This window comes from Doryrhamphus excisus, chromosome 2, assembly GCF_030265055.1.
Source record: "Doryrhamphus excisus isolate RoL2022-K1 chromosome 2, RoL_Dexc_1.0, whole genome shotgun sequence".
Lineage (NCBI taxonomy): Eukaryota > Metazoa > Chordata > Actinopteri > Syngnathiformes > Syngnathidae > Doryrhamphus > Doryrhamphus excisus.
Window position 1 is genome coordinate 14,621,717 of NC_080467.1, and position 11,801 is coordinate 14,633,517.

At 39.3% G+C, this 11,801-nt stretch overlaps 1 protein-coding gene across 11 annotated transcripts in view; it reads left to right on the top strand.

Annotated features, from left to right (window-relative positions):
• The window catches only part of vav2 (vav 2 guanine nucleotide exchange factor), a 157,092-nt gene extending 150,612 nt beyond the window's left edge, over positions 1-6,480 (top strand). For 10 of the 11 annotated variants that reach the window (XM_058050475.1, XM_058050490.1, XM_058050495.1 and 7 more), the window contains one exon: positions 495-6,480. In XM_058050475.1, coding sequence (XP_057906458.1) covers positions 495-542 — 48 coding nt within the window. In that variant the 3' untranslated portion in view covers positions 543-6,480. The remainder of the gene's footprint in view (positions 1-494) is intronic. The other variant, XM_058050491.1, reaches the window with a different exon arrangement.
• Positions 6,481-11,801: the final 5,321 nt, after the last annotated feature.

An 11,801-nucleotide genomic window follows, 5' to 3' on the forward strand; every position in this document is an offset into this window, starting at 1 on the left:
GACCCATTACTCTGAAGCTTGTCATTTCAATTAATCAACCGAGAAAATAATTGTTAGTTGCAGCCCTAATTGATCAATCACGGAAAATATATTCCTACATATTGTTCAATTCCACATAATCTGTTATTATTGTACACACACATACAGTATCCACAGTACGTATACTGTAACTTTATAACTTGAGCAGCTATATGAAATGTTCAACAAGTAGGAATAAGCTGTTGCTTGGCAACAGCTGAAATAGCGCTTGGTTAAGCCTCGAAGGAAGATGGATGAGGCTGCTGCGTGAGAGCACGCAGTGATATGAAAATAATGCAAATGTCCTTCGAGCATCAAATGTATGCATCATTTTGTTCCGAAATGCATTAAGTGTTTTTTTATTTATGTGTCAGTCCAGCCAAACTGCTTATCAATTGTCTGTCAACATCACTTGTCCCATATTTTTACTCCTTTACATAGTTTTGTTTTTTAATACGATTTGTTTGTCTTTTCAGATTGGATGGTTTCCCTCGACCTATGTGGATGAAGAAGGAGTCCAGTAAGGGCTCGATGTTTCAAAAAAAAAAAGAAGAAAATCAGGAACCATCTATCTGCTGATCTCAGAGAAAACTCCTCACTCTACAGGAAATGTTTTTGTTGATGCTTTTGCTGGATCGCAAGCACCTTTCCTCCCTGTCTTCAAGTATGCCTCAGCTTTGCTTGTCTTATACTTTTAGCAGGATTCCCCATTTGATTTCTGTATAGCCAAGAGGGGAAAACGTGGCTTGCTGTGTGAGGCTTTATTGAACATGGCAAAAACAAACTGTGCATAGCTTTACGTCGAGAAAAAAAAAGCCTTTGCGAACCTCTGCAAGGTAAAATAAATGTACAGTATAGATAATTTATTGAATAGATATTATTACCATGACTATTGTTATTGTGGGGATTTTAGCGACAACAAAAAAATCTGCAGAGTAAAGTAAAGTAAGAAGGGGGAAAAGAGACAGATGCTCTTTTTTTCCCACATTGACAGATTTTGCCTTAGTTGTCATGGTGATGCCTTGTGGGCTGACTCCAGTGGAGGGAAGAGACTTTGTTGCCTGGCTCGGCTTCTCATGTATGCATGTGTCCATGTGCGGCCCACACAAACACAATTGTACAGTTCGGTGCCTTTGAAAGAACGCTTAGTGAACCTTGACATCAGCCAGTAAAGAACATTACCATCGCTAACAAGGACCAGTTGTGCACATGCAAAGGGAAAAACACGCAAGACTCGACATCTGAGTCCTTGAATGCAACACAATAATGTGTGGACTCCAGGAAATCCAAAGTCATAGGATCAAGCACTCTCGGTTCACATTATTCAAGGATGTCCTGCGGAAGGGAAACAAGACCACCTCTTCACGCTTCCGTCTTTTTATCCACAAATGGAACCAATAAGTCTGCATGGAGTTTCATTTCTTTGTACTTTGCCTTATTTTTATTTTATTTTTTACAGATGATCAGATGTTTTTGCTCCCAGTTGTTACGTGTGAAATCCTCGTTGGTGCTGTGTCGACTGGTGACAATTAAACTGCCATTAAGAGAAGTGTGTGTGCTAATAGTTGAGGGGGTATGATTCAGTGCCAAGTCTTTCAATCTACATCCAGTCCAGTCACTACTTAGCACTGTAGACATCAAGGGTGTCCAAGTGCCCCCATTTTCAGCATATGTACATTTTTATTTATCCTGGTTGTTGGCACATTCTAAAAATAAAATCAATTATCACAGGTGGTTCTCATGTTACAAATGAGTTCTGTTCTGTGTGTTTTAGTGGAAATTTATTTTATATCTAAATTCAACTGAAATTAACATGGTGCACACAGCACATTAAGAACATATAAAATGCTGTAATAAAATGAAAAGAAATACAGACAACTGGAAAAAATGCTCAATACAGTCGTCCCTCATTTATCACGGTTACCCAATTGTGATAAGTAAATTTCCGCTAAGTAGGATTCAATATTAATGAATGCAATATTTACATAACTTCTTTGAATTTCTGAATATGTTTTATTCCCTAAGGGATATCTGCAGGGACATAACAGATGGCTTCCATTAGCATAGCAAGATAGCGAGCTAGCTAGCTAGCTAGCTAGTTAGCCTGTCCAATTTACATATCCTAACATAAGAAAGTATTTCAAACAGAGTGGAGAAGAAAGACAAAGAAACTAAAAACTTACCACTTCCACATGGAATGCGAGGCAAACCTTTTTTTCCCATTTGATCTCAGCCATGGTATGTTGGCTCAGCTCTACTAGCTCAGTAGCCAGTCTCCATGCAGTGCAAAAGGTAAAGTAATGTAATATCATGTCTCATAACAATACTAATGCCTATTGCGATATACCAACCATGATACGTATAACGAGGGGTGACTGTAATGAGATGTGCTTAGTTATCGCTCTCCTTTTCATAGTAGATGATGTTTCAACGTTGATGTTTCAATATTATTCCATATAGCTTCGATTGAGGCACATGCCGTGTTCATCTGTGGCATCAGAGACGAGAAACGCGCCGTATCTTTGCACTTCGTGCAGCCTACATTCATTCCGCCGTGTGTGCTGTAACTAGTTATCGAGGTAGTCTAGCGTATATCGGCCAAAGTTACGTTTTTAATTATGGATTGGCTTTAGAATCTTTAATGCTGCACCCATGCTGGAAGAAGATTGGACACCCCTGGTGTACATCCATCCACATAGATCCAAATCCATGGAGAGTGTCACTCGCATACAGATTTTGTTACTGCTGTATTTGTTATACACTTGGATGTATTTTATACCTTTTCACACATTTCTGGTATTTATTGACAGTCTCACTCAGCTACTTGCAGTACGGTCATTTAGAATTACTTTCTGTTCTGTCTGCCACCTACACAAGTGTCTGTGCAGTACTTCTTGGAAATAACCATTGGGCAAAAAGGAACCACAATGCCTGGATGGCTAAAAGTAGCTGTTATGTAATGCAAATAGATTTAATAATGAGAATGGGTCAAACATGTTATAAAGTTATTAAATTTCTGAATTTCATTCTCACTGAGAAGTAAAGTGCGAGCATTGAGCACGTCCACTGTAGATGCTTTGCTTCTTTTTGACTGTCTATGATGCAAAAAGCACAGTCTATTATTGTTGGGGGGGGGGGGTGCACACACAGGAGGTTTCCATGTTGTCTTGAGTCAGCGGCGAGCTCATCGCTGTTTATTTAGTGGACAAGAACAAGAACAACCCATTGCATGTAGCTATTTATACTTCAGCTCCTGTCAGCACATCCTCAAAGAAAAATATGTACGTCATCGTGTACATTTTTTGAATGGTCGAATATTTCCAAATGAGGTCTATCATGAAATAAATATTTCTCTCTTTGTTTAGATTTGAGGCTGTTTTTTTTCTTACTTTCTATGAACGATACTACTACTACATTATTACATTATTAGGATTATTGTCCAGTGGTTGATCGAAGACACATTTGTATTATTATTATTTTGTTAGGCGGCACGGTGATCGAGTGGTTAGCACGCAGACCTCACAGCTAGGAGACCAGGGTTCAATTCCACCCTCAGCTCATCTCTGTGTGGAGTTTGCATGTTCTCCCCGTGCATGTGTGGGTTTTCTCCGGGTACTCTTCCCACATTCCAAAAAAAAACATGCTAGGTTAATTGGCGACTCCAAATTGTCCATAGGTATGAATGTGAGTGTGAATGGTTGTTTGTCTATATGTGCCCTGTGATTGGCTGGCGACCAGTCCAGGGTTTACCCCGCCTCTCGCCCAAAGACAGCTGGGATAGGCTCCAGCCCCCCCGCAACCCTTGTGAAGAAAAAGCGGTAGAAAATGAATGAATGAATGAATTATTTTGTTAAAATGTATCATTTATACCAAAAACACACCATATTGATTTATATTGTAATAAGTCAATTTGTTTAAAAAAAAAACAAAAAAAAGCTTAAACTTTATTATGGAAAGCAGGAAGTGAACAAATGTAAAAGTTACTGATTGTAAAAGTACCAGATGGAGGGGTAGGATTTAATAAGCTTTGCTTCTTCCTACTCCTTTTGGACATGTGGAACTGTGAACTGATTATGGGATGCATTCAATTGTAATCTGATGCATGTTCAAATGAAATAAAACCATTACCATAAAAAAAAGAAATGCAAGCATAAAAATGATGCCTTAGCGTGCAACATATTCTTGTTTACTTGCTTTTACAACCTTTTCACCTCTTCCTTCACTCCCCCTGGTTTCATTCGCAGTCTCACACTGGAGGCGAGCAAACTTTGGAGCTTAAAAAAAACTGTTGATGATCCCTGCTGTTCTTCTCAAAGCAGAGGCTAAAGGGTGAGTACTTGTCTAGTGGACAGAGACCCTGAATGCAAATATTTCTGTATACTTGCATGATACGCCAAAGACCAGTCGTGTACATATCAATAATATGTTGAAGTTTGACCTCTGAACAGCACATCGGCTTGTGAGTAGGAGAAAAGCACATCATTGCTGGAGAATGAAAAAACATCTCCAAATGTTTTAAGGGTTTTTAATATAAATGCAATTTTGCAGCTATGTCAATATAACCAAAACCCTCATTGCAATGATAAGTGCCGTTGCCATGGATATCCCACATCAGCTACTTTATTCATTTATCCATTTTCTGACACTTAAACCATACAGCCCACGTGTTGGCCCTGGTGCTTATGTAATAGATACTGTAGATCAGTGTTTCTCAAAAAGTGGGGTGGGTCCCTTTGAGGGGTACGGTGACATCTGAACTACAGTGTTGCCATTATTACGCAGTATTATTACGCATAGATATTGATATCAATGATCCGGATGGTGGTTCAGTTGCCATTGCTCAATATTGCTTGGAGGAATGTCCCTTTTTATTTCCTGAAAATATCTGTATATATAGTTTGTTAGTTAATATTCAGCCTGAAAGTCTGTATTGCCTTACAGGTAGGAGAGTTTTTTTTTTTAACAGCGTACAATCCTGGAACTAATTTGAGCTGCAGTATGACTCATCTTGTACCTTCCCCGTCTCAGGCAGTGTTTGTGTGTTTACCTCCGCAATCCATGAAATGACAGATATGAGAGCAACCGGTGTCATTTCTCTCCCATGAGCTTCTTCTCTGTGATGCTTCATTCGTCTGAAGCCTTCTACATCACAGACATTGAGGAGACCACATGTCAAGATTATGGCTTGAGGAGCTCCTCTGTCTTCTGTCCGCCCACACAGCACACATTTCAACGTAAAAAAGAAAAAAAGAAAAAAGAATGGGGGTTTTTCTTCACTTCTTGTGAACCACAACTTTTTTGGAGGGCACTTACTATTTTGCAGATAGTGTCATAGAAATGTCAAGATGGCGGGTCAGTGACAGATTGTTGTCGCTGGAGGAGCTTGTCATGCCGCATTCTCTTCCAAATATTTCCTTTTCGGGCAATTCCATGATTTTAACTTTTGTAAGGCAAAAAGTGGTAACAAATAAACAAAAAAACATCAACGAATCATTTTTTCACTGTTTTTTTCAAAAGTGACAGAACAGAATGACTACCACTCATTGTAGAACTACACGATCGATTCCCGATCGATTGTGACTGTAGGTATGAAAGTGAGTGTCGGTTGCGAGATGTTGTACGTTGCCTTTTACGACTACATTTTACCACATGGATCCGGTACAGCTTACAGTATATGTGTATAAATCCTTTAAATTTAGTGGCTGCAGCTTTAACACCGGAAATAATATTACTGTACATTATTTTAGTATTTAGGTTACAATTTTGTCACATATTTCTTGACTTGTTTGGCACCATCATGGGTGAGGTAGTTGTCTGGATTGCCGCATATAAAAAGCTACTTCAACCATCAAAAGGTCATTTCAGATTGACTCTTGACTAGTGGTGTGTCGGTCATGAACGAACGGGTCAAAAGAACTTGTTATTTTTTGTGAAAAAAATCACCCCTAAAATACCCATTCAGTCCGTTCAGTTGCAAATGCTTTTTTTATTGTCTGGAGAGTCAGTTCACCGTTCCTTTTGCTTGCCTGTCTTATCCTATTGTAGTGTCTCGCTCTGTGGGTGGGTGGGTTTATCTGACTGAAAGACTGAGACCGAGAGATTGACCAACACTGTCAGTGACCTCGTTCATTCCGTTCACAAAAAAGAACTAGTTCTTTTGAACCGTCCGTTCATGACCGACACACCACTAGTCATCATGTGTTGTTGCGCTGTTGAGTCAGAACGTGAACATGAGTGAACGGACTGACTCGACACGGCTGACCGGGTTTATGCACAGGGGGAGATCACAGGCTAACGACCAATTGACCGAAATGAATGAAATGATCCGGTTCACTGAAATGAACGGTGTTGCCGACCACTAACTCTGACTACTTGCAAGGCATGTTGCCAGCTTATATATTAAACGTTTAAATTTAATACTGTGGAGGCAACTGGTGAGCCCGATTCAAACTCTTGGCGGGCTGGATGTGCCCCCATAGTTTGCCCCCCTCCCCTCCCAACAGCTCCTAATTGTACCTGATTTCATTGGGGAATTGTTTCAAGTTAGTCCCTTTGTTTCCAATAATGCAGTCCAATGGGATGAAGTTAAGAATCGGAGAACAAACAACAATGCAGACAGATAATCGGATTTTGTTTGGAGCTGGAAAACAAGAATTACAACCAGGATATAGTTTATGATAGTTATTTTATTTTGCTCTGGGACAAATGATTAGAAAGACACTCTTGTTAAAAACTGTGATGTTACTTTGCTTCTTTGATGATGCATTTCGACCGGATTTTCCCTCATTCTGTGTCCAGGTGCCCTTTTCAGTAGCATTTGATGTTTGGTGCCAGTTGGACACTCTCCCTGCCAGTCTGTGAATTTCTGTATTTGAATTGATTAAAATCCTGTTCAGAGTACTCTTGATTCTTTGTTCTGCCCGCTTTCATGATTTGACATTTCTCTTGCATTATGTAGGACACACTGGTATCAAATGTTCCATTGCTGCCTTCAATGTTCTCCCTCCGGGTGGTCCCACAGTCACCAGATCAATTATTTTATGTTCCTTTGTCCTGTTCACTTTTATTTAGGATTTTTACACTGATTCCTCATTTAGGTGAATCTCAGCTTTTCATGTTAAACTAGAATTACACTCAATAGAGCAGAATCTCATTCTATTTCTTTAGCATCAAATTCTATAGGTTAATAGAAATCAACTCAATTTTGTCACTTGGGATTCATGTCTTGTTGGAACAGCAGTGGAGGTATAGTGACTCGAGGGTTGGTGGTTTGAATCCTGCTCACCCATGATGCCACCACCAGTGTATGACTGTGGACCGGATGAATAATGGGCTCAGTGTGAATCACTTTGAGTGTGTTGCAAAGCACTATAAATATCCAATCAATTATTCAAATTATTCACTGAGAAATTTGGGGACATTTCAGTAATAACAGATCACACACGGTGGCTATGGAACCAGGGGGGTCAGTTTGAATCCTTTGAATATCCGAATCACCGGGGCAGCAAACTTGTGAAACAAATCCAGTATTACTACTACTCAAGACATTAGTTTGGGTTAAGTAACTTCTTGCCAGCTGAACCATAATCACCCATGCAGTAATAATCCAATGGGAGGCTCCTACCTATTTGCTTATTTCAATCAAGGCGGTGAGGTATTTTTTTTTTTTTTTTTTTGGCCAGGCAGTGTCTTATTTCTGACTACTGTGCCCTTGGGTAAGTCACAGAAATCTGCAGGCCACAGCACACCTATTGGGGGTGCCGTTTTGACTTTTGCTACCTCATATTGTGTGAAACTATAGATGTTTGTTGAAGTGAGGAAGGTGAACCACTGGTGTTTCCCCAAAAAAGTATGGCTTGTGTTTTTAGCATAGTTCTGAAGGTCCAACTGCATAGCTGTAGAATGATTCTGAGGTGACTTTCTTCATGCTGCATACATAATAATCCAACATTTTTGGCAAAATCTTCCACAAATTTGAAACACTTATATGTTAGGACTACGTTTAAAAGCCATAGCATTTCAGTATGTGGAATCAAACTATGGAATGGATTGAGTAAGGACCTCAAACAATGCACAACGCCGAGCCAATTCAAGAAACAATACAAGCAGTTGATGTTTGCTAAATACAAGGATGAAGAGTCTTGAACCAGTCATGATGTGCTATATATATCACTATATTGACAGTTACTATGGTACACATTGTGTCATTGGATGGTCATATCACCTCGTACTTCGGTACGAGGTACATTATTAAAAAAACAAACGAAAAAAAATCTTAAAGTGTATTATGGAAAGCAGGAAGTGAACAAATGTAACAGTTACTGATTGTAAAAGTACCATATGGAGGGGTAGGATTTAATAAGCTTTGCTTCTTCCTACTCCTTTTCGACATGTGGAACTGTGAACTGATTATGTGATGCACTCAATTTAATCTGATGCATGTTCAAATGAAATAAAACCATTACCAAAAGTGAAGCATAAAGATGGTGACCTCTTGACGTGTGAGTATGAGTCCTTGCTGGGTGTTTTGCCTTACGTCTGCTTGTTTTCCAGTTGATCCGACAGCGCTCTGCTCCGACAGCATTGTTCACTTGGCAAAGGTACATTCCTGCAAAGCTCAGCAAGGGGGTCGCAGCAGCTGGAAGAACACGTTTCCACGGTTAAGGTCGGCATGGTACACTTTGGAATGATAAATGCTGATCTGGCTCCTTCATTAAATACAGTATTTTTTGTGGGAACTTGTTCTGAGCAGTGAACTTACTACAAACAGCCCTGACATTTGAATATAGTATTTGAGCCCGTCGGATCTACTCTGACCCCACACACCCCCAGCATGGACAAGGCTTAAACAAGCAGGTTTAGAGACAGCTACTTCCCCCTGGCCATCAGACTGCTGAATGCCAAATAAGCCCCTCTACCTGCCCACATGCACAACGCAAAACTTCAAATTATTATTATTTATTCAAAATTATTTAAATTATTTTTGCAATTTACTGTTTACGCTGTACATTGTTGTTCATATTTGATGTCATCTATTTATTTTCCACATTATTATTATTATTTATCTTCTTTTGCCTCTGGTATTATACTGGAGCCAGGCAACAATATTTCACTGCTGTTTTTGTGCAATGACAATAAAGCATCCATCCATCCATCCCTCCCTCCCTCCCTCCATCCATCCATCCATCCATCCATCCATCCATCCATCGTGTAATTTCACAATTAAAGCCTAACTTTAGGCCCTTTTCCAAGCTCCCTTGTCTCTCAAAGACCTCAAAAACCTTTTTATCGGAAAGGTTTTTCAGTCTGGTTTGAAATCTTTCCATAGTACTGAATCTGTGCTTATATTATATCCTCCTGGCTACAGACATGGAGACAGACGATAGCTGCGTTCACACTGCAGGGTATGATGCTCAATTCAGATGTTTTATTAAAATCCCATGTTTTGATGTGGTTGTTACCAAGAAAATGCTACTGGTAAATGTGAATGCGATACTTCTGGGAAGTGACTCACCTTCTCAAAACATAACTCTCACGCATAACTGTATGCGTTATTAATGTTATTAAACGTTATTAATGTTAATGTTATTTTAGTTCTTTAACATTTGACACAGTGGATCACAACATTTTAATGGTCAAATTTTACAAATCGAACAATTAAACTCCTCTGCTCCTTTGGTTCGTGGTGTCCTGCAGGGCTCAATTTGTTGACCCCTGCTGTTTTCTTTGTATCTGCAGCCCCTTGGCTCCCTTTTTATAATTCAATTGTTTTCCATTGTTGTGCAGATGATACCCATGTATATGTGTTTGTAAAGCAGAAGGACACTTCCTCAATGCAAAATTTGCTGGACAGACTTGAGGAATTATGATCTAATTCTTAGTGAAAATCAGACTGAGGCCCTAGTTTTTTGTTCCTGGTGCTTCTGATGGATCCTTCCCGATGGACATGTGCCATCTAGTTTTTCAAGACTACAGTCACAAACTTGGATTTTAGGTTTGGCAGTGCTTTTGGATGTGCAGATTACAACTTTTTTTATGTGAGAAAACCAAGAATCTTCTTTCTAAAGATGGCTTGGAGACAGTGTTCGATGGCTTTGTTGAAACTCTGCTGGATTTCTGTAATTCATTCCATGTTGGTGTCAGTCAAACCTCTGTCTTGGCTGCCGCACGCATTGCGGAGGGAGCATATGACTCAATTTTAGTTCATATTGATGTTCTTTTGCCTTGAATGGGCTTGCTGCATCATACATATGTCAGTTGTTCCATCTGCACGCCCCTTCCTGGTCACTCAGGTCTGTGGATCTTATTCTGCAGACCTTGATTCTGCCTAAATCATTTGTTACATATTGTTGTATGTTATTATATGTTTTTTTTGGTGTATTTTTTGTATTTTTGAACATCTTGTATCATCAACACGTTGAGCCGTGGTTGCTGTTTTTCTAAGACCAAACCAAATGAGGCTGACTTGGCTTGGCAGTCTCCCCCAATCTGGAGACATTTTACAGACCCCCCTGACGTGTAGTAGCATGATGACTTCAGCAGGGGTCACACTTACTCTGTGTGGCTCCATCGGGGAGGGGGGAACTCCAGCCACTCTGCTTCACGCTTGTTTTATGGGAGCAGAACCATTAGCAGTCTGACAGTGCAGAGACACAGCCTCTCAACCCTCTCAAGTTCCCATTCTTCCACCCAGCACTCAGGCATCGATGGCTTTGCTGAAATCAAACAAATAATATTTTATTATATTTTTGCATTGTACCTTCTCCACAATGAAGTCCTTGAAAGAAGTGGGCACACAAAAAAATATGACACCAGTCAGTTTCCAGGAGTTGAAAATTTTAATCTGAAAAGTACTTTGAAAGCAGTTTGGTGGACACTTGAAAAAAATGTACACATGTCAGTAAATACTAGGTGACTTGCTTTTTTTCAGAATCATACAATACAACAATAAATAGCCAATAGGTACTCCAAAGGTTTGAAAATACAAGTTCCTGGGTGGCATCTGAGTGGTTGAAAACTGATGAAAAAAACATTATTTTGGGGAAAAAAAATCACTTTAAATTTAGTGGGTGCGCTTTATAGTCCGGAAATTACAGTCATCTAAGCTATACTATTGTGCCTCAATCTGCCGTCAAAACACAGAGTTGTGGCTTGACATGATGCACATGAGTTAAATGCACACAAGTCATTTATCAAATAAATTAATTACCGCCGTTAATGCACTATTTTGACAACCCTAATTAGTATGCTTTACCTGAATTAAGCGGGTTCCAACTTATATGTAAAAATAAAAAGGGCGGCAACATGTGACCCAATTAAACCTGATTAATTATGGTAATGGTTTTATTTCATTTGAACATGCATCAGATTACAATTGAGTGCATCACATAATCAGTTCACAGTTCCACATGTCCAAAAGGAGTAGGAAGAAGCAAAGCTTATTAAATCCTACCCCTCCATCTGGTACTTTTACAGTCAGTAACTGTTACATTTGTTCACTTCCTGCTTTCCATAATACAGTTTAAGGTTTTTTTTTAATAATGCACCTCAAGTTCCTTATATACAGGTAGATATATAAAGTAAAGAAACAAAAAATTGTTTTTATTTTTGAGTACATATAGTGTAAGTACATATAATGACATTTTTCATATAATACCAATTTGCTTTGTTCCTTTATAATGCCATTGTTTTGCATTTCTTTTTCAGTTGCTGCCATGAATTGGACTGGTGGGAATGGCGCTTTCATTGTGGAAACGTTTATCAAAACAAACAAATCTGTAACT